At 36.8% G+C, this 24445-nt stretch overlaps 1 protein-coding gene across 4 annotated transcripts in view; it reads right to left on the bottom strand.

The window, feature by feature from the left end:
• The window catches only part of LOC309665098 (contactin-associated protein-like 3), a 239849-nt gene that overhangs the window by 9989 nt on the left and 205415 nt on the right, over positions 1-24445 (bottom strand). For all 4 annotated transcript variants that reach the window (XM_082471232.1, XM_082471233.1, XM_082471234.1 and 1 more), the window contains 6 exons: positions 17078-17248; positions 15525-15743; positions 12771-13010; positions 11976-12203; positions 10584-10717; positions 9678-9765 (listed from right to left, as the gene is read on the bottom strand). In XM_082471232.1, coding sequence (XP_082327358.1) covers positions 9678-9765; positions 10584-10717; positions 11976-12203; positions 12771-13010; positions 15525-15743; positions 17078-17248 — 1080 coding nt within the window. The remainder of the gene's footprint in view (positions 1-9677; positions 9766-10583; positions 10718-11975; positions 12204-12770; positions 13011-15524; positions 15744-17077; positions 17249-24445) is intronic.

Raw genomic sequence — 24445 nt, 5'->3', positions numbered from 1 at the left:
AGGAAAGAAACATCAGTAGCATATCATATCACATTATATTTTCCTGTATTTCAAGACTCTGTACTTAATATTTATACATATATGTGGATTTGTGAGTGTGAATGTGTATGGGTGGATTTATACGTACCTGGATAGCCTATCATTAATCATGTAGCTGTAACTATGTTATGCATGTACATGTGGGTATAAATATATGTAAAGGTTTGGTGCTTATAGTTTCCTGTCAATTTTCCATCCTGAGGTCATGGTTTTGGTTCATTTTTTGATTGGAGTAATTCTCTAGTATTTTCTTAAGATGGGAAGCTTGATTAGTATTTAATCTCAATCTTTCCTTGTTATGCAAAATATCTTTTTTTAACCTTGTCAGATAAGTTATATATTAGATGCGTGAGTTGCAACCATTCTTCTTAGCAGTATAACTATATCATTCTCTCATTTTTATTCTATTGCTGCAAATGAGAAGTTGGATGCTGATGTCAATATCATTATTTTCCATTGTAGTAACTTCTGTCTACAAAGTCTGGAAGATTTTTCTCTATGGTTTTGTAATTCACGGATTTTCCCAGAATTTCCCCAGATGTGTGTCTTTTCTCATCAGAATCAATGAGTCCTTTCTATCTGCAACTCAGGTTGTCCTTTAGCTCAGAGAAATTTTTTTAATACATAAGTATTGTCTTTGCTTCTAGTTCTCTTTCTGGATCTCTATTTATTCATATTAGGTTTTCTAGATCTAACTTCCAAATCTGTTTTATTTTTCCCTCCTAATTTCTACGTCTTAATCATTTTGCTCTGTGGCTTGAGACATTTCATCTACATGATACTCCGTGCCACTATTTAAGGATAACCAGTGATGATTCTCTCCTTTAGATCACCCAGTGAAATTTTGAAAAATCATATTTATTTTAATTCCCAGAGTTGGTGCTTGTGTCTGTGTGTGTGCCTTTATTAAAATCTCTTTGAGTGCCAAGTTTCATCCTAGTTGTCTTCTGTCTTCTTCAATAGCTCTATTTTGATGCAAGAAATTTTATTTGTTGCTTTTTCTTCTTTCTCTACCCTTACTCTTGCTTTTAGATTCCCTTAGTGGTGGCATCATTATTTCCTTATTTATTTATTGGGACTGCTTATTGGGACTCCATGGTTAAGGATGTTATACGATACACAGTCCTGACAACTGTGGACAGTGCAGCTTCTCTGCCCTATAGTCAGCAGCAGACCTGCATTCAGACTATCTGACTTCTTATAAAGCATAGGAAGAGGTCTCTCACCCTCAGCCTCCCCATGGTAGGAAGGATGTGGCCCGATAATCCATCCCTTTCTCAGCTCCAGGAGGAGCAGAGAGGATGGGGACGGTAATGTGGAGCAATGTTGACCTTCCCTTTGGAAGTCTTGAGTTCTCTGCAAGGCAAACTTTCCCCAGGATCCACGGTCTTCGCACACCACCCTAAGACTCTGCTCTGTACTCCTCCTCCAGTCCAGAGGGCAAACTCCTACCCCAGCTCTCTCATTCACACTTTCCTGCCTCCTCTTGCCTGCTGGGCTGGCCCTATAGTTCCTAGGTTCAGGGGCACAAACAAGTTGCATTGGGAGTAGAGGCAAGTCTTATGGTCCAAGCTGCATTTCCCAGAAACAGGTCCACACAAAGCCAGCATCCGAATTAACAGAACTGTGCTTAGAAAGACAATGAGTGCAAATCTATCTTCCCTGTTAGCTGACTCCTGAAATTCCATCATTAAGTTCCTTCCTTTTGGCTCAAAAATTTTCTTCCCTTTAAAGTGTAAAGAGAAAAAAAAGGTGGGGGAAGAACCTTAGGAGAATACTTAGTGCATTATTAGAAATTTACACGTCAGGATGAAAATGTCTGATAAACCTCTAGCTTGAGAACACAGGCATCAACAGAAAGTAAGGGGAAATCAGGTGCAGTTTCATGCTAGGAAAGAAGGGGAAGGGAAAGTGGTTTGAGCGTGAATGTGAAGAAAAGTCATGTTTAGGAAAAAGTGAGCTAAGGGCTGAGGATAAAGTTCACTTCTACTGTAATTTCGAGTAGAACCCCTTAAATCACTTTGGATAAAAACAGATTTAATATATTTTTTCTCTTAAAAAATGTCTATGGTATGAAATCTTGAGAGCACCATCAAATTTCCAACAATTCAGGACATAGACATTCTCAACTGTCTCAGGTATTGGGTAGTGTTGCCTTTAAAATATATTGCCAAGGCCATGCATTCCAACACACGAGATGATTTCTGGTTTTGTGAGGAACAAGCATGTTAACAAAAGGTTCACAAGGAAAAGGAAGGAACAAAGAATTAAAATGTGTGTGAAGAGCTTTCTGCTACCCACGATGAGCAGTGTTTCTGAAAGGCACCGGCGGTAAACAGTGGAACAGCAAAAGGAGCATTTCCAAGATTCCCTGAGGCTCTCATCCGCAAACAAGAATCAGGAAACAAAGTGAATTGTCCATGGAATTGCAGGAAGCAATGAAGAGCATCAGAAAGGGTAAATACGTAGATAACTGAAGTGAATATCGACTGTTTAAAACAACAGCAATAATAATGTCTTGTGGAAAAAATAATATGTAAAATACATGACAACAATGGCAAAAGGGGTGGAAGAGGAAGTAAAATGGAAAAAAAATAAGGTTTTTCCATAGTTTGGGAAGTGTACATTCAAAGTAGTATATAATAAATCAAGGATGAATAATTAATCTTAAGAGTAACTGATAAAAAAATACAAAGAGGTACAACTATAAAGCTAATACAGGAGATTAACAGTCCCAAACTGGAAGCAATCCAGCTGCCCATCAACATAAGAATAAACAAACTGTGGTATACTCATGCAATAAAAGACTATCCAGCAAAGAGAGCAAGTGAACTACTATTACATGCAACAACACGGATGAATGTTAAAAACATTTTAGTGAATGAAATTGGCTAGACTGAATATAAATATCAACCTGCTATTTATTTTGGAGTTGATGAAACCAGAGTGAACTTCCTTTATGCTAGCTAAATAAATGACCTAATTAGAAAATCATGCTAGACAGAATTTTTCAGTCTTGTCTTTCCAACAATTCAGGGTTGGAGGGACCTGATTTTCAGAGTCAGAAAGAAGTGAATTATTCCCCCTTCCCTGCACCCCACCCCACCCCACCAAACTATCCCTGGCACTTGCAACCAATACCTGGGAAGAAATCAGGGGTGATTTGGGACCCTAAGCACTTTAACAAGCACTCCCAGCAGGTATTTACTGGAAGAACATTCTTTAGTAAATCATATCAACTCTTCCTATAATGACATTTCAATAGTCTCTGCCACCCTTTCACATGACAAGGAAATAATGTCAGAATCTACATGTTTGCTGCTTTTAGCTCATCAGCTCTTTTTAAAATTGTGACTAGGCTTGTCCAGCCTTCTCTTGATGTGCCCTCAATCCATCTCAGAGGTCCTTAACCCTGGGCCTTTCCAGTTCTCCCCCTCTATTTCCCATCAAACCCTGTTCTTGAATAAACTCATTCACACTAGAGAATAAATGTCCAGTTATGACTCAGTGTTCTAACTCTCCCAGGTACATGTGCAGAAAAGGCATTAGCAAAAGAAATAAATCTCTAATGGATTTTTTTCCTTATTTTTGAGATTCATTTCAGATGCCATAAAATTCACCCTTTTAAAGTGTACAATTCAGTGGGTTTTTTTTACAGAGTTGTAAAACCTTTCCCAGCATGTAATTGCTGAATCTATCACCCCAAAAGAAACCCCGTATACATTAGTGGTCACTCCCCACTCCAACCTCCCTCCCAGTCCCTGGAAAACCTAAACTACTTTCTGTTTCTATGAATTTGCCTATTCTGGACATTCATATAAAAGAAATCATACATTATGTGGTCTTTTGTGTTTATCTTCTTTCATTTAGCATAATGTTTTCAAGGTTCATCCACGTGGTCCCATGTATGAGTACTTCATTACTTTTTATGGCTAATATTTCATTGTACACCACTTGTGTTTACCTAATCCTTAGTTGACAGACACTGGGGTTGTTCCCAATTTTTGGTTATTATTAATAATACTGCTCTGAAAATTTGTGTACACCTTTTGTGTATGGATATATATTTTCAATTCTCTTGGGTATATACCTAGGAGTGGAATTTCTGGGTCACCTGGTAACTATGTTTAACGTTTTAAGGAACTGCCAAACTGTTTTTCCACAGCAGCTGCACAATTTTACATTCTCACCAGCAATGGACAAGAGTTCCAATTTCTCCATATCCTCTATGACACTTGTTACTGTCTGTCTTTTTGATCATAGCCATCCTATTGGTTGTGAAATGGTATCTTGTGGTTTTGATTTGCATTTCCCTGGTGACAAATGATTTTGAACATCTTTTCATGTTCGTATTTGTATATCTTCTTTGAAGGATGTCTAGTCAGATCCTTTGGCCATTTTTAAATTGGGTTATGTCTTTTTACTGTTTAGTTATAAGAATTCTTTATGTATTCTGTTTATCAGATACAGGACTGGCAAATATTTTTCCTCATTTTTGTGGGTTGTCTTTTCACTTTCTTGAGAGTGTCCTTTGAATTACAAAAGTTTTTAATTTTGATGAGATCCAGTATATTTTTCTTTGCTGCTTGCGCTTTTGAGAATCCATGATCTAACCCAAGGCTTTTAAGAAAACTTCTCTAAAAAAACCGTTGCCTAATCCAAGGTATATGATGTTAGGTAGGGGTCCAACCTGATTTTTTAAACTTGTGGATATCCAATTGGGCCAGCACCATTTGTTGAAGAGATTATTTTTTCTCCATTGAATGGTCCTGGCACCAATGTTAAAAGTCAACTGACCATGAATATATAGTTTTACTTCTTGACTCTCAATCTAGCCCACTGACCAATATGTCTATCTTATGCCAATACCACACAGTCTTTACTACTGTAGCTTTGTACTAATTTTTGAAATCATGAAGGGTGAGACCTCCAACTTTATTCTTCTTTTCAAGATTGTCTTGCATGTCCATATGAATTTTGGGTTCAACTTGTCAATTTTTGCAAAAAAAAGGCCATTTGGATTTTGATAGAAATTGTGTTGATTCTGTAGAAAAACTTGGGTATCACTGCCATCTTAGCAATGTTGAGTCTTTCAGTCCATGAACACAGATACCTTTCCATTTACGTAAGTCTTACATAATTCCTTCCAACAATGTTTTGTTGTTTTCGGCGTACATGTCTTGCACTTCTTTTGTTAAAGTTATTCCAAAGCATTTGATTCTTTTTGATACTATTGTAAATAGAATATTTATTCTATTATTTCATTCTTCATTTTATTCTTGTATTGTTCGTTGCTAGTATATAGAAATATAGTAAATTTTTGTGTGTTGGTCTTGTATCTTTGCCAAAACTGTTTATTAACTCTAATAGCTTTTTTCATGGATTCCCTATGAGATCGTGTCCTTGACCAATAGAGATAATTTTACTTCTTCCTTTTTTATCTGGATACTTTTTACTCTTTTCCTTGCCTAACAGCCCTCCTTCAAACCTGCACTACAGTCTTAAACAAAAGTGGTAAGAGTGGACGTCGTCATCTCATTACTGATCTTAGGGGAAGACTTCCATTATTTCACCATTAAGTGTGATAATAGCTGTGGGGTTTTTGCAGATGCCCTTTTCCATGTGAGGAAGTTCCTTTCATTCCTAATTTGTTCAATGTTTTCATTATGAAAGCATGCTGGATTTTTTTCAAATGCTTTTTCTGGGTCTATTGAGGTGATCATGTGGTTTTTGTCCTTTAGTCTATTAATATGGTGCATTACATTGATTTTTATCTGTTGAGCCAACCTTAAATTCCTGGGATAAATCTTACTTGGTCATGGCATATAATAATTTTTATACATTACTGCATTAGATTTGCTAATATTTTGTTGAGGAGTTTTGCATTTACATTCATATTCCTGAAATTTTATAAACTCCTTGTGTCTTTCTATGTGAATTTCTTCTAAATGAGATAAATTCTTAGGCAGAGCATAGGAAAGACTAATATATGTCACTTAAGTCAATGGAGTTTTTAATATCTAAACTCTAGTCTCTCTATGCAGATCTCAGCAGGTAATTTCCATGAATGATTTATTACCCAATTATCATATATGGAGCTCTTTTTCAACATACAATCCTTCAGTGGATTTTCTTTCCCCCACAGATAATTGGCCTACTAAGGTTTACTCACATGACTATATTGATGTGAATTGTATTCTCCCCCAGGAAGAGATAGGAAGACATATCTTTAGTCTGTACACTTCAAAAACAGATTTTTGTTTTGCTTTGATATTTTGGGTTTGTTATTTTTGTTGTTTTTTTCTAAATGCACAAAAAACAAAATGAATAGAATATCAAATATACAAAGGTCTTTAGAGAAACAAAATTTAGCAAAAATGCTAGGGCGCCTTACTTGGTATTTTAAAGCTCTCATACTTTGGGAGTATAAATCCTATCAGAGTTAAAACTACATAGAACACTAGAAATCTAAAGATTTACATTAAAGTAGGATTATACTAAAATTATTTTATAGTAATTGGGAAAACTTAACCTGATTGGTCATCACTAATAAGATCATTGAAGAATGGAAAGAACAAGAGCATGTTAATTAGAAGATGATGCTGAACCATTTTTCCATAGCACACTAGGGTAAATAATAATAATGACTAACTAGATTAGTTAATCATTAGAACACTGTTTTATTGTCTATATCTTGTATTATTCCACAAGTGCTTTGAGGGCAGGTACAGTAGTATATTTTGCTATGATGCATTTGAAATGTCCAATGAAATATAAGTGCGTATTAGGGACCACCAAACATTTCTGAATGAATGGATAAGTCAATGAGTCAAAATAGCTAACAAGAAATAAGTACTTGATGACTTGTCATAGTTTGGGACTACTTTATTTGGGAAATTAATAGCTCCTTATTAGCCAATCTGTTGGTCTACTTTACTATAAGTTAGTGAAAGGCAGTTCTGCTTACACTCGCCAAATCTGAACGCAAAACTGTAGTCCTCTTATACTCAGTAACTGATTTGAGAGTGGCAGCAGAACAGAAGCCATCCTAAAATAAAGTTGTCCAAAACATTAAACTTTTTATTAGCCTTTGATCAAGATATATACCTCTAGTTACAGATGAAATGAATATTTATAATTTTATTAGATTCAATTGCTTCAGGCTATAAACTTCATTGCTGAGTTTCAACTTTAATTTTTGTGGCCTGAGAGAGATGTTTTTGAATATATCATCCTTGAATAAAAACATTAACACCTTCAGTCCCATGCTACTGTCCTCTATATATTAACTTATAGGAAAATAAAAATTTATATAACAAAATTTATTATTCTACTTTTTTATTAAAACAATCTCCTTCATATAATGCAGTTCAGTGATTAAGTCGATTTCTGTAATCTATTGCCTATTTCTTTATAGATCATACGTTTGAAGCCAAATTGTTCTTAAAAATATTCCTTTGTCAGTTTCACACTTACTGATGGCAACTTTCTATTCATACTTTGGGTGACAGACATTTCTGAATATGCCTCATCTCTCCTGTCAGATGCTGGAGTCACTGAGGGCATGAAGTTGTGTGTGGTCTGTGTTTGTTTTGTTTATTGACCATATCTGTCCTCTGGGCTGGGAAAAGGAGAACACACGGACTTCTGTCTGGCAGTGGAGGAGGGATCAGATCTGAGGGCACACAGAACCAGAATTCCACACACAGCTGCACCCACTCGACAAAAATTCAGCTCTGCAGCTTGCACACCCCTTGGGCGATCAATTACTCACTGCTCAGACCAAGGATCCGTCGGGCCAGAGAGTAGAGCTCAATATCAGATAAAAAAGAGAGCAAATTCTTCTCCGTTTGGATATTAAAAACAATTATAACTATTGGGCTGACAGCCAAGGATAGGGTTCTATCTCACTGTTCTCTAAAGCTCAGCGTGGTCTTTGAACTTTTAGGAATTTCATAATCTCTATTTAAACATATACTGTTATTCTCAGGGACAAAAGTTGAAGGAGCAGTATTCCTTTGAATTGTTTTTCCAATTCGTTTTTGTTTTTTGGGGGGTTTGTTTTTTTGTTTGTTTGTTTTTCCAATTCTTTTAAGATTATGCCACAATTTTAAATAGAATAAAAAAATCTACTAATATCATGAAAACAGGGATGTCAGAAATGCCTGAGAAACATCGAGACCACCCATTGGAGACTGGAATACTCACCTTTACAATGGGCTGTGGTAGGTATAAACATCTCCCAGCACTCAGTGGGAAACAAATGTTCTCATTGTTATTTCTGTGGTAACCGTACCATTACTATCCCACATGTGGGAAGCGCGACTAGAACAATGAACCACAGGAAAGGACCTTCAGCACAAGCTACCACTCTGTCAATACATCGTCAAGGCCAGATTCTCTATCTACCTTTAAGGCATGATTACAATGCAGGACCACCACCGCTTCAGCCTGAAGTTGTTATTCACCGTACCATGCTAAAACTATATTCTTACCAGTGAAGGGGCACGGGCTTAATGTGCCTTTTTAACAGTTGGGCTGCTTTAACAGTTAGGCTGCAGCGTCTAAATGTTACACTTTTGTTATTACCATTTACAAGAGCACCTTTGGAGAGCACTGGCATTCATAACATTTCCTCTGTCTGAAAAATAAGAAGTCATCATTTCATTGCCCATCATCTGTTTGAAAGACGTGATAGCTTTACTAGTTACTGTGATTCTCGACATATTTTGAACATCCATTCATGTGCCTTTTCTAACATTCTCAAGTTGGTGATGTAATATATATCTGTGGGGTAGAAGAAATGACCGAAAGAATCAATGTATAAATGGCTGAACACCTAATAAGTTTCCATCGATTATTTAGGACAAAGCATAGCCATATGAGTATCAAGTACCAGAGGAGGAATAATAAACATGCCACAAGAGGATTTCCCCTAGATATCATTTAAATAGCAATAAAACATACAGTTTATATATAATCAAAAATAAAAGAAATGACTTTCAATATCTGTTTTTATTTCAATGTAATTCTTGGTGACAAGGGGAAAAAAAAGGCGTCAAGAGTTTGCTGTCTAATAACTGGCAGCCATAAAGGATGTCTGTAGGATATTTAGGCTGTGATTTTCCAAGAGTAGCTGGGAGCAATGAACACATTTCACCTCAGCCCACAGGCAAGGCAGGGCCCAGACCACAGCCCAAAGCTTGTTTGCTAACAGAAAATAAGCAGCCTTTTCTCTTCCTTCTTAAACATAAATCTAGATTTATCATTAAAATGATTTCTGCATTTGACCCCTGATTACTACAGAATTTGTGTACTTATATCTGCTTTGATTTTTTTCTTTCCTGAATTGTTAGAAAAATGCAGTTTCATTATGCTTGATTGCCAAGTGAGAGGGTAAGTGTGGAGGCATTTTTCAAGGAACGCCCTTGTTCAACTCGCAAGCAGCACTTACTCGTGATTATATGCGCACTCAGACAAGAGTACAAGCTTCTACCTTGACTGTCACTCACTGGGAAATCATGCATATATCAAGGAGCTTCTTTCAGCATGATGCATGCTTCCCGTGTTTGCAAACTAACACTTCCAATCCCAGGCACTGGGCGGTGGGGGGAGGGGGCTCTCTTTCTTCCACTTACCTAAAATTGTCCCCAACGTGAGGGATTTGACAGCATTGAATTGTGTCCCTGAAGACAGGATGACTTGTCTCCTTGCATTCTGGTTAACCTATTAAATGTTCCACATGATATAAACATCAAAATGTCAAGCAATTTTGATGATAAGAGGATGGGAATCAAAGGAAGACCAAGAAAAATGATAAAAAAAATAAGCTATATGTTCCTGCTATCACAAAGGTTAAAGGAGAAAAGTGTATTATAAACAATTCTTGTAACACCTCAAATTCAACTCCACCTCATTGCCCATCCCGTTCCCCTACATTTGTCTTTATGATTTAAGTATCTATAATTGGTACAATCCACAAAGAAATGCAAGAGCTACTTTGAACCTCAAAGTTTTTACTTATTTAGAGGAAATTTGTAACATGAGCAGAAAAATGTATTATTCATACAGATTCAGTATAAAAGATTATTCTTCAAAACCCAGTGACAATGTGTGACTTAAAGACTCCGATGTTTTTCTAAATATATTCCCACTTTAAGCAAGATCTTGCTTTTTCCCTTGTGTTTAAATTTCTGTAGCATTTGTTCTTTTGTAACCCAATGGGAATAGGTTCCCACTGAAATACCTCCAGTAGTCACTATGATAAACTAGGCAATATTTCCCAACCAAATAAAGTAAAACCAATGAGGACAGTTTGGCATTTTAAATGGTCAAATATTAATAATAATTTTGACAGTCTCTTGCTAAACAAACAGACATTGCAAAACAAAACAAAACACCTTGACCTAGCAAGACTTATGGAAGAAGAGTGCCAGGTGTGCATTTCTTTTACTAGGATTTATTATCAAATTTTTGCTTTAGGTCATACATTCTGAGCATCACAATTTTGATTACTGTTGCTGTTGTTGAATTTACAACCTTACCTCGACAAAGACCACTGCTGCTTCTCTGTTAATCTTCACCTGGTGAAGCTGTCCATCAGCCAGGTTTTTAAAACCAAAGTTAAAAACATCAGGTTCTCGGTGTCTGTTTAGCTTATAGCTGATTTGCAAACTTCCTAAAGAAGAGAAAAATGACATTTTAAACTGAAATAGAATTTTATAAAAACCGCCAATGCAGGTTCTAAGGCACATTTAAAAAAAAATTAATATAACTTGAATCTATGGAGCATTTACTTGAGTGCACAATAGTCACCTTTCCTGGACTAGTAATCATTTATGTGATGTTCTGGGGCCAAATTCAGAATTCAATTACACAGTCCTAAAAGTCAAGACCAAATGGTCTTTTTCCAAGTTCTTCCATTTTCCTTAACCAGAGGAAAAAGTCTAAGTTAAGCATATGAAAATGCCAAGCTAGGCTTGAAGTTAATTATTCATGTGGTATTCATATTATTAAATGGTAAAACCTCAAGCAAGATTATATTAACATTCAGTTTCTATATGCATAACTTCTTTTAATGTGACTTATGTTAATGCATTTTAATGTATCACTGACATTCACATATATATACATATTTTTTTGCACAACCAGAAATGTTTTCTAAGGTTTCTGCCATAATCAAGAAGCAGCAAAAAGACAGAAGTGAGTGATTTGCTACAATATCCAAATCTTCCAATCCACACACTGCTCTCCTTCATAGATGCACCCTCTACCTGGTAACTCTGGTACCACCTGTAATGGATCCTATCAGTTAGCGATCATAGAAATCTTTTCCAGAAGTTTTCTCCCTTTATTCTCCATGAGAAAAGGTTAAAGCTTGGTTTTGCTCTCTAACTTGGAAAGTCTTGGTTCTGTTCTCTTACTGGTGACCATGGGTTAGGTAACTCTCTTCCCACTTTTCTTTGTATGCAGATAGGGCATAACTGACTTCCCAAACACTGATGGGTAAAGAACAATCATATTTATCTGATGCTCATGGAAATTGGCTTTTATATGGTTTAATGCACTTCTTTACTTCCCTTCCAAGAAGGAGGAAATATTTTCCATGCATAAAATACCTTCTTTCAAAATGAACTGTGACACTAATTTATTCACATGCAGAAGGAAAGACTCCCTACCAATAACAAGAAGCACAGTTGAACATCAGATACATGAAATGATCAGACATTTATAGAAGAAAGCCATCTTAATTTAATCACTGAAATGGTAACGCTAGTGAGAAACATTTGGGGTTATCATGGAAACAAATCAACCCTAATAACATGGGTGTCACAGGGATGCACTTGTGTTTTCTTCTTTGTAGTTTAGCACCCCCCTCCTTATGGTCCTGATTTCTCCTAAGTCGGTCTTCTTGTTCGTCTGGTAAAGATACTCACCATTCGGGGCAAGGATAACTGAAAGGTATTCCTCATAGAAGGAGCTCACATAGAGCAGTAAGCTGGGCATCTCTGTGGTCCGGAAGCTCAGTGTGGCCATTTCTCCCATCAATGTCAGATCCTCATGAAATAAAGCCACAAAGGAGCTAGAGTTCTTACTGAAGGTGTCATTGTAATGTTGAAAATCGTAAATCACTGAGGAGCCAGCTCCAAAATAGGCAGAAATTTCTGGAATGACATGCATTTTTGGTTATATTAGCAATATGTAAGTGCACGTGTCTTGTTTTATGTATATTTCTGTATATTTAAAGAATATCTCTAATCCTTATATATCTCAAAAGAGAAAATAATAATGGTATGCTTTGCTGTTTTTTAATTTAAAAATTTAAGATGAAAAACAATAAAGTATAAATAAAAAGCTAATCTCTCCATATTCCCGTAACCCAAAACTGAGTAACAATATTTTATTATTACCTCCAAAAGTCTTCATCGTAGGTTTACAGAAAAGTAAATGTCCAGTGTAAACATATAGTTAAAAGGTTATTGCTCTCCTCAAAGTGTTGCATTGATGACCCTCTGAGAAACCCAGAGGGGATGACATCAGATCTAACAGAAGCAGTCAACGGCCTTCACAAGAATAGAATCATACCTCCTGCCAAGTGAAATGGAGGCATTTGGGACAGAAACAATTCTATTTCAGCTAATTACAGAGAACTGCCTTATCTTTTCTTTACAGTGTCAAATGCCAGAAACGTCTTCATAGAGTTCAAATGTTCCATCCTTTCCCACACTCACCATTCTCACAGAATGGCCCATCATACGCAGAGAAGGTGCAGTCACACTCGATCCCTCTGCGTTTTTCTCTACACCTCCCTCCATTGCGACACAGGTGTCCGTAGCTACTACAGTGTCCCAGACACCCTGGCTCCACTCCTGGCGTCACTGTGGCTCTTTCTTCCAGATCCAGGGCCAGCGCGTTCAACCTCAGAGACCGAATGCATCCCAGGAAGCCTCTCTGTCTGCTTGCTGTTCCACCTACAAGGGAAACACTGCAAATGCAAACACGTTCCTGGGTGTCTTCTTCGGGATTTCATCTCCACTTTGAACTGAGGCCATACAACGAAAATTCATCTGTCCAAGGTTTTATGAACAAATATAATTCTGCAAACGTTGGCTGTGGTCAAAAGTTAAGAATCATCAAATGGCACTGAATAAACCATTAATGAAAATATTTTTTAAGTTGAACTTGGTAAATATTTGTTCTAAAAATACTTCTTCAAGTTATATTTAGAAAGACTTTTTTTACATTTGTTTCTTTCTTAAAGAACAAAATAAACACCATTGATGCTTTTTAAAGTTTAACTTTACAAACAATGACATGCATAATAAAGGTTACATAGTTGAAAATCTGCGATGTAATATATATTATAAATTTGTAATACATAAATTTGTGTATGTATTTAATATAATATATATTACAAATTTGTATATATATTTGTATAGTATATGTATTACACATATATAAAATACTAATTCTTACTTAGAAGAGCTCTCACTAATAAAGTTGTGAAAAGGAATTGAGGCGAGAACAAAGAAAAAGAAGGCAGAAGGGGTAAAACCAAAATTTAGGACCTCAGGCCTTTCATACTCCATCCTGGCGGCTCTGAGGTCAGGTGGTATAACATTAACCAAATAATATATATCTCCCTATATTTCTATCATTTCTCATGTGAGCATAATAAATATGGGAGCACAGGAGTCACTTGGAGTGTTTGCTAAAAACAGATTTTGGATTTATTCCAAAAGATTCTGATTCAGTGGGCTTGGGGAAGGTACCCTAAATCTGAATTTTCAACTAACTCCTCAGGCTTTAGAAACATTACCATAGTGGAAACACTAGTTCTAGGTAGATTTCCATCCAACCTTTGTTCCTAGAAATTCCGCTAATTAATCCTCGGGATTATAAATCAGAAAATAGAGTTGTTTAATTTGATTTGCAGTTTGATAATTTAAAATGAAGCCTCAACTCAGTAAGAACTAACTGTGCTTGAAGCTGTTTTATGGTGCCATGGGCTGTATACACACACACACACACACACACACACACACACACACAGACACACACACACACACACACACTTAAATTCACTGAATAGCATTAGTTCCTGGACACGGCAGAAGGTATCACCTGGCAAAGCAGACTGTGTGCTAATTTGTGATTTATATCAATGTTTAATTGGACTGTGTCCTTATTTACTTTAAAATATGTGAGAAAAGACCAAGTGAGAGCTACTTCATTAATCTGCTTAGTTTCCAAATTAGAATAGAGTTATCTAAAAAGTAATGTAGCAAAACTCATTTCTCCCTTTGGGAAAAACAAACAATAATAAAGAATAAGCAGGTAAGTTAGATGGAAGACTCCCACTGCCCAGAGCTTTAATCTTTAAAGAATGGACAGCAGAATAATGAGCCAGCTCTGGGTCTAAACAAGGCATTTGCAATAAGAGAGCAGCAGAGGGGGTGCAGGACTGAGAGGAACCAGGTGCTGGGCTGGGGAAAGCCCTGCTGTGCCCAGTCACAGGAGGCGGCCTCAGCCTACCTGGGCTCCTATGGCCTGTTTCTGAGGGGACTCTGGAGGATTTTGTCCCAATTACAGGGCTGGTTCTCTAACTATACTGAGAAGTGAAGTGAGAGAAATGGATAAAAATGGCTAATTGTTTTATAAATAGTATGGATAAGAAGTAATTGAAACAAACATGAATCGTCTATGATATTGAGTGCAAGCTTGGGAATCAGTCCAACATGAGTTTGGATTTTCCTTCCAGTTGGGTTTCTATGGTTAAAAGTCCCTTGATGTCTCTGAGCCTCCATGATCTCATCTGCAAATTGGGTACAATAATCTATAGCAGAGATATTTATATTACATGAGCTCTTGGTGCATAGTGTCTGTGTGGCTGAACCACACTGACTCCCTTTTGTCAGCTCCATTTGAGGCCCGCAGTCCCACCCCCTCCTCTTTCTGGGTGACTGAGCTTTAGCTTACTCACAAGGAATGCATCCCAGCCAGATAAGTTCCTTATCAACCTTTACCCTTGCCTTCACCTGATAGGAAAACTGGAAGAGTGCCTTTTGCTGATGCAGGTGGTCATGAGACCCCCTTGGGGAGAAAAAAAATCCCGATTCCTGACCATGGTGCTTCTCACTCGGTAGTCAGATTCTATTTTTAGTTTTGGCCCCTTTAAATCCCCCAGGAGCCTTTTCCATGGCACGAAGTGCAGCTGTGAATGTCTCTGGCTCATCGGCCCCTGGATGTAAGTTACCCACAATAAACTTCCTAATTGCACTTTATGGAGTTGCCTGCTTCGATTTTCAGTCCCAAAGTTCCTTCTCAGTTCAGAGGATTTTATTCAATATCTCTGCCTCCCACCAGGGCTGATAGTAGTCGTTGTGGCAATTGCTATTATCACTACTGTTGTAGCTGTGATTTTCTCTCGGTCCACCTCTGCACTCAACAGCACAGCTCAGTTACAAGCCGCTAGCAGCACTCACCCACGAAGAGCTGGCTGTTGAGCTGCAAGCGGGCGTGCCCATCAGCTGGGGCAGTTTGGGTCTCCCTAGGGAGCTGATCCACTTGAAGGGATGCTTCTTTAACGTTCCGTTCTGCCCTCACATGGTGCCATCTATTGTCGTTAAAGGGAGTGGGGGACTGCACCGTGACCTCACAAGGCCCATTCCCCACATCAAAGGAAAAGGTCACTTCTGCAGGGGCTGGAAATAAAGATATGAGAGTTGGTCAAGTTCATTCACAGGGGAGAAAATTTGGTCTTGAGTAGACATGACATCCTCCTTATGAAAGAAGACCATGATATTGATGCAGACAAATGTCACTCTGAGTTGGTAAAAAAAAAGCAAAAGCAAAAGGCAAAGCTGACTTTAACATATTTCTTCTTAGAGTTTACGATTCATCTTTTTCTTTTTTTTTTAGAGAATTTTTTTTTTTAATTTCAGCTATACTGAGGTGTAATTAACATATAAAATTGTAAGTTATTTAAAGTGTACATCATCGTGATTTGTTATATGTATACACTGTGAAAGGATTCCCCCATATAGTAAATGCATCCATCACCTCACATATTTATCTTTTTTTTTTTAGCATCTTTATTGGAGTATAATTACTTTACAATGCTGTGTTAGTTTCTGCTTTATAACAAAGTGAATCAGTTATACATATACATATGTTCCCATATCTCTTCCCTCTTGCGTCTCCCTCCCTCCCACCCTCCCTATCCCAACCCTCTAGGTGGTCACAAAGCACCGAGCTGATCTCCCTGTGCTATGCGGCTGCTTCCCACTAGCTATCTATTTTACATTTGGTAGTGTATATATGTCCATGCCACTCTCTCACCCTGTCACATCTTACCCCTCCCCCTCCCCATATCCTCAAGTCCATTCTCTAGTAGATCTGTGTCTTTATTCCCGTCTTGCCACTAGGTTCTTCATGACTTTTTTTTTTTTCCTTAGATTCCATATATATGTGTTAGTATACTGTATTTGTTTTTCCTCTTTCTGACTTACTTCACTCTGTATGACAGACTCTAACTCCATCCACCTACTATTCATCTTGCTAAGCCCTAAGCAATAGAGATATTTACCTATAGAAATAAAACTAACATTTTATCTGACTTCATAGGTATAAGTGAGTTTATTTAAAGGTGGTTTAAATCTTAATATAGTTTTAAAAGCACTATGTGAAATTCACATAGTAAGAAATTAAGCTTTGCCTGCATACATAAACAATATGACTAGTCAATTAAATCACATAATTTTGTGATTTAGTCAGCAGTTATTTGACCAGTTTGGTTTAATATCCTGATTGCACATAGAATTAAGACAACAAGGAATTGTATAGACTGTTGTATGTTTCGTGAATCACTGTTTTACTTTCTATTAAAAATAATTATTTAAAATCATAGAATTTTAGCATTTAATCAAGAAATACAACTGACAAAGGAAGCATGGCAATACATCAGAAATTACGTTACTAACGAGGTTATTGTTAATAACTGAGTACCCCATGGCTTTGCCCAGGGTGGGCAACTCACCTCGCAGCTCTAGCCTGATGAAGTCTGTGATCCCCAGGTTCTCTACAAACACCCCCGAAAAAGCTGTGGTCTTAAAAAAGAAAGACACATCACCGCTAAGCTCTCCTCGGAACGTAGGGAAATGAAGGTATGAAGTCTCAGTATTGAAGGAAGCTGAATTCCAAAATGAATCTGTTTACAAAAAGAAAAAAAAAAGACAGTGAAAATAACAATGAAACAAAACAAACAACAATTACTTTTTATATTTCTAGGATTTTTACCATTCAGTGCATTATTTATCTTTAAAAGCCTTCATTTTGTGGTTCTTCTGAACATGTAGCCATGACATGAATGTCCAAACAGTGATTCTTTTGAGGATTAAGAACCTGGACGTGGTTGCAACTGAGTGGAGGGACAATCACTTTGGAAATGACCCGTGTGTTTTTAAAAACAATATTATTTTTTGAATTATCATCAAGTAAAATTGACTTTTTAGGGACATACAGTTATATAACTTTTAATACATTCATGGATTTGTATAGCCATCATTAAAATCAGAATAAAAGACAGTTCCATCACCCTAAAAACCTCCCTCTTGCTATTTCCTTATAGTCACAACCTCCAACCACCCTTAAGCCCTGGCAATCATGAACTAGTCTCTGTCCCTATAGCTTTGCCTTTTCCAAATAGCATATAAATAGAGTCATGCAGTATGCAACCCTTTGAGATCGGCTTCTTTCATTCAACATAAAGCCTTTGAGATTCATTCGAGCTGTTGCATGTCAATATCTATTCCTTTCTACTGCTCTGTAATATTCCATCATATGGATCTGCCACAGTTTATTTGTCCACACTCAAGAACACTAGGGTTCTTTCCAGATTTGGTCAGTTACACATAGAACTGCTATAAACATTTGTGTAAAGGTTTTTGTGTGGACATATGTTTTCATTTTTCTAGGGTAAATTCCCAGGGGTATAATCCCTGGATCATATGGTAAATATATGTTTAATTTTACAAAATACTGCCAAACTGTTTTCCAGAGTGGCTGTACCATTTTTAATTCCCATTAACAATGTATAAGAGATACAGTTGTTTCATATCTTCACCAGCATTTGATATTGTGAGTATATATTTCTTTTATTTTAGCAATTCAAATTGGTGTGTAGTAGTATCTCGTTGTGGTTTTAATTTGCCCTCCCTAATAGGTAATGATGTTGAACATCTTTTCATGTGCTTATTTGCCACTCTTATATACTCTTTGGTGAAGTGTGTTTTCAACTTGGGGAGAACTGACATCTTTCCTATATTGAGTCTTGCAATCCATGAACACAGTATATCTCTCCTTTTAGTTAGATTCTTTGATTCCTTTATTCAGTATTTAGTCATTTTTTGATGAGTTACAGATCTTATACATGTTTTTGTTACCTAAGTATTACATTCTTTCGAGCTATTGAAAATGACTTTGTCTTGTAAATTTTGGTTTCCATTTATACATTGCTAGCATATATGACTGATTTGTCTGCTGTTGACCTTGTATCCTGTGATCTTGTTGAGCTCACTTATAAGACCTAGTAGGGTTTTTGTTTTTGTTTTTGTTGGGGGGGGAGGGGGTACATTCCTTGAGATTTTCTATGTAGGCAATTGTATGTATATACGTGTGAATAGAGTTTTCTTTCTTGCTTTCCAGCCTGTATGCACTTTTCTTTCTTACATTATTGCCATGGCTAGGACTTCCCATATGATCAAAGTTGTTGAATAGACATAGTGAGATTGGATATCCTTATTTTGTTCCCATCCTTAGGGGGAAAGCATTCAGTTTTTCACCAATTATTATGATGTTAGCTGTTTTGTATAGATACTGTCCTATTAAACTTAAGAATTTTCCTTTTATACCTAGTTTGCTAAGAATTTTATTATAAATGCTATTATGATGTAAATTATCATGTTGAATTTGTAATCATAATAATTCAAATTATAATGTTCATATTAATTGATACAGAAAAAGCATCTGGAGTGATTTTTCTTCCTTAAACTGTTAATGTGGTAGATCACACTGATCATCTTCCAAATACTGAATCAGCCTTGCATCATGGGATAAACTGCAGTTGGTGGTGTGCATTTTTAAAAATATTCCTGGATTATTTGTTAATGTTTTGTTGAGGATTTTTGCATCTATGTTGGTAATAACATTATCAGCAGTTATCATTTTTTTGCACTTTCTTTGTCTAGCTTGGATATCAAAGCAATGCTCTCCTTAAAATGTTGGAAAGAATTTCCTCTTTTATTTTCTTTTTTTAAAAATAAATTTATTTATTTATTTTTGGCTGTGTTGGGTCTTCGTTTCTGTGCGAGGGCTTTCTCTAGTTGCGGCAAGCAGGGGCCACTCTTCATTGCGGTGCACAGGCCTCTCACTGTCGTGGCCTCTCTTGTTGCGCAGCACAGGCTCCAGACACGCAGGCTCAGTAGTTGTGGCTCACGGGCCTAGTTGCTCCACGGCATGTGGGATCTTCCCAAACCAGGGCTCGAACCCGTGTCTCCTGCATTGGCAGGCAGATTCTCAACCACTGCGCCACCAGGGAAGCCCCTCCTCTTTTATTTTCTGAAAGAGATTGTGTAGATATGGTATTATTTCTTTCGTAGAATTCATCAGTGAAACAATCTTGGTCTGGATTTCTTTTTCAGAAGGTTTTTAACTACAAATTCAATTCCATTAATACTATTAAGTCTATCCCAGTTGTCTGGTTTATCTTAAGAAAGTTTTGGCTGTTAGCAGTTTTTAAGGAATTGGTCCACTTCATCTATGTTGTAGAATTAATACACGTAGAGTTGTTTGTAGTGTAGTTTTACTATACTGTTGATGTCTGTGGGGTCTGTAGTGTTATCCCAACTCTCATTTCTCATATAGATAATTTTTATCTTCTCTTTTCTTTGGATAGTTTTGTTAGAGGTTTATCAATTTTACTAATATTTTAAAAGAATCATTTTTTTTTGGTTTCTATAGATCTCTATATACTCTGATTTTAATTTAATTGATTTCTATTCTGTATTATTTCCTTCTTTCTGCTTGCTTTAGGTTTATTTTTCTCTTCTGTTTCCAGTTGTTTTTTTTTTTTGGTGAAGCCTTACATTATTGAATTGAGATCTTTTTTCTTTCATAATATAAGCATTTATTGCTATCAATATCCCTCTAAGCACTGTTATAACTGCATACTACCAATTTTGATATGCTGTATTTTAATTTTCATTCAGTTCAATATATTTTATCATATCTATTGAGACCTTGTCCTTGACTCAGGTATTATTTGACAGTTTGGTGTTTAATTTCTAAGTGTTTCGAGACTTTCTCACTATCTTTTTTATTTATTTCTAATTTAATTCAATTATGTCAAATCTTGCATTTTTTAAGATTTAAATTGTTTAATATTGGCTAAAGTTTGTTTTATGACACAAAATATGCTGTATCTGGGTTAAAGATTCATGTGCATGTGAAAAGAATGTGTATTCTACTGTTGGTAGAGTATTCTATAAATGTCAATTAGATTCATTTGTTTTCTGGTGACATTCAGGTCTTCTATATCCTTGCTGATTTTCCCTCTATTAGTTCCATAAGTTAATGAGAGAGCAGTATTGGACTTTTTAATGATAATTATGAATTTCTCTATTTCACCTTTCCACCCTGTCAGTTTTTGCTTTATGTATTTTGAAGTTCAGTTATTAGCATACACATTTAAGATTCTTCGGTTTTCTTGGTCCTTTTTTATATGTATTAATTTTCTTTGCTTGCAAGCAAAAATTTTAATATAGAAACTCCAGATTTCTTTAAATTCGTGTTTGTGTAGTATATCTTTCTCCATCATATTCTTTTATTATGTCATTATATTTGAATTGAATTTCTTATAGACAGCCTTTAGTTGAGTCATAACAATCTGTCTTTTAATTGGTTTACTTAGACCACTTACATTAAATACAAATGTTGATATGTTAGTTCTATCATTTTATTATTTTTTCCTATTTGTTCTATTTTTTTGTTCTTCTGTTTTCCTTTTTCTGTCTCCTTTTGGGTTATTTAAACATCTTTCAGTATTCTATTTGTATAGCAGTTTCTTAATTGGTTCTTTTAAGGATTACAATATATATACTTACCTTTCTTAGTATGCTTAGAATCTATGTTTTAACCACTTCAAGTGATTTGTAAAAACCTTGACAACAATTTTGTCCTTTTACCTACTCCTGTTTATGTTGTTGTTGCCATGTGTATTATATCTACATAAAATTAAAACCCTGTGACCCTGTGAAATAATGTTGTATTTTTTGCTTTCAATGCTCAGATATATTTAAAATAACTCAATAGGAGAATGATCTATTAAATTTACCCAGTTATTTACCATTTCTAATGTCGAGTTTTTTATTCCCAAAGTTCAAAATTTCCTTCTGATATCATTTCCTTTCTATCTAAAAAAAACTTCCTTTAGAAATTCTTTTAAAGGATGTCTTCAGGCGATGAATGCTTTCAGTTTTCTTTCATTTGAAATTTTTTAAAATTTTACCTTCATTCCTGAAGTATATTTTTGCTTAACATAGAATTCTGGACTGACAATTCTTTACTTTCAGCACTTGAGAAATGTTTTGCCACTTCCTTCTGACCTCTATATTTCTGATGAGAAACTTACTGTCATTTGAATTGGTGTTTCGCTATAGGCAATGCATCATTATTCTCTCTAGCTGATTTCAAAAAATTTCTCATTGTCTTTAGTTTTCACAGCAGTTTGTTTATATGTCTAGATGTGAATTTCTTTGAGTTTATACTGTTTCAGGTTCATTCAACTTCTCAAGTCTCTCTTTTGCCAAACTTAAAAAGTTTTCAGCCATTATTTTTTCAAATATTTTTTCAGCACCAGCACTCTTTCCTCTCTTCTTCTGGAAATTCAATTACATGAATGTTATATATTTTATTATTAACCCACAGGTCCCTGAGGCCCTGTTCATTTTTTTTTTCAACCTTTTTTCTTTCTCTTGTTCAGATTGGATACTTTCTATTTATCTATCCTCAGTGTCATTGACTGTTTCATCTCAAATCTGCTATTTAACCCATCCAGTGCATCTTTCATTTCCATCACCGTACTTCTTATTTCTAAAGTTTCCATTTAGCTCTCCTCTATATATCCTATTTCTTTGCTGAAACTTTCTCTTTTTCTATTTGTTTCAAAAGCATTTATTATTACTTGTTAGAGTTTTTGTGTAATAGCTGTTTTAGTTTCTTTATCATATAATTCTAACCTCTGTGTCACTGGTATCTGTTGATTACCTTTGCTTATGCAAACTTGGATTTTTCTGGTTCTTTGTATGCTAAGTAATTTTGGACTATTTCCTAGATCTTTAAAATATTATGTTAACAAACTCTGGACTTTGCTTAAATTCAAAGTGCATGTTGATATTTTTCTTATCTTGCAGGCAGCTGTCCTGGTTAGGATCTGGCCACACATTCCAACCTGCCCTCCGTGCATGGTCCATGGCTCCTATGGCTGTCCAGTTTTCAAAGCTTTTGCAGTACTATTCAGCTCTGCCTCACTTTTGCACCACTCAGTGGCCAGTCTGAGCCCTGGATGGTAGCCTCTTCAGTTCTCAACTTTGGTCTATAATTAGGACCAGATCCAGGCACGTGTAGCTCTGAGGTGAACCCAGGACTTCATAGACAACTTGTGGCATCACTCTCTGGAACTCTTCCCTCTCTGTGCTCTTCCAGATACTTTCCAGTTCCCTGCAGCTCCCTTTTCAATCATACAACCAGAAAACTAGGGCTCTATTCAGCCTGCTTTATTGTGCTTTCCTATTCATTCCTGCACCTGTACATATGTCCATTGCCTAGTGATGGGTGAACAGAGAAAGAAAACAAAAGTAACATGAGTCTGCCACTGTTGTAGAGTCAGGGCTCTCCTGTCCAGAGCAGAAGATGCCTTTCCTCGGAGTTCTGGCTCTTGTGCGTTTCTGAGGCAGCTTCTACCACTATTGCCATGGGGCTGCCTGGGAACTGGAACCTCAGAAAACAGAGAGAAGGGGAGAAATGAGACTACTGTGCTCTCTCACAGTTAGGAGTTCCCTGTCCCCTCCTCCAACCAGGACTAGAGGATTTCTCCTGGGACTCTCTCCATCTGGGACCCAGCGGCTGAGAGATACTGGAGGAAAAAATAAATGGTGAATTTTGCTTTCTCTTCCCTGCTGCTATTTGCTTTCCAGAGTCCTGAGATAACTGCTTCATGCATTCTGTCCAGGTTTTATGGGTGAGTTCAGTGAGAGAGATGGGGTGGGTTGTACTTGCTTCACCTTCCCCAGAAAGAGAACTGTGGTTTGCATATTTATGTTATGAGTGAGAAAAATAACTATACTATCATTGAGTCAAGGCACGTTCATATGCTGTCTACATTTGGACTATCTGCATCTCAGTATTTTTATTATCTGAAATAGGACCCTCTTTTTTTTCCAATAGCAAGGTTCAGAAATGCCAGGGTTCCCTCACATGGCAACACCTCCTATGGGGCCCCAGGGAGGGTTGTGGTTCCACAGGCCCCACTGTGGTCCTGCCTGGCTCAGAGGGCAACATGGCCACTGTGGCCTTTGTGGACATTGTACTTTGGCCTCTCCTCTGAGATGAGTGCCAGTACAGAGTTTGGGGCAGAGGGCTGACATGACCTGATTTTATTCCCTCTGGGTCTTGTATGGAGTATCAGCTAAGTGGGCAGAGACAGTAGCAGGTAGGCCAGTTATGGGGCCACAGCAACAATCCAGGTACAGGTGGTAATGGAGATAAATTCTGGATCCATTTTTGCAGTTAGAACCAATAAGATTTGCTGATGAATTAGATGTGGGTTATGATAGAAAAGAGAAGTTATGAGTGACTGTAATGTTTTCAGTCTAAGAAGCAACAGGAAGAACAGAGTTGCTATGCATTGATTTGAGGAAGGTTGGTGTGGAAATGCTTTCTTTTTCTTTTCTCATTTTTTTGACAAGTTGGGTTTGAAATGCCAATTGGAATGAAGAAGTACGGAATAGCCAGTTGGATGCAGGAGTCGGGAGTTCAGGAAGACTGGGTATAGGTATAGGCGTGGAGGTCATTGATGCCCATGCCATATTTAAAGCCATGAGATGATGGGAGAAGATCACCAATGGACAGCAGAGAGGAGAGAGGGTGGAGGATAGAGCCCTGGGGAACCCCAACGTTATCCCGCTGGCGAGGTGAGGGAAGGTTGGGGAGAGGAGGGTAGGAAAATTTTGTGGTATGCTGGCCACCACGTAAAGAAAGTGAATTAAAGAAGTTTGAATCATGGGAGGAATCCAAAGTTGCTGACAGGTCAACTCAGATGATATCAGAGAACAAGAATTGGATTTAGAAA

The sequence above is a fragment of the Balaenoptera physalus genome, assembly GCF_965194825.1.
Source record: "Balaenoptera physalus genome assembly, chromosome: 7".
NCBI lineage: Eukaryota > Metazoa > Chordata > Mammalia > Artiodactyla > Balaenopteridae > Balaenoptera > Balaenoptera physalus.
This window is presented reverse-complemented; position numbering and strand designations above follow the sequence as displayed.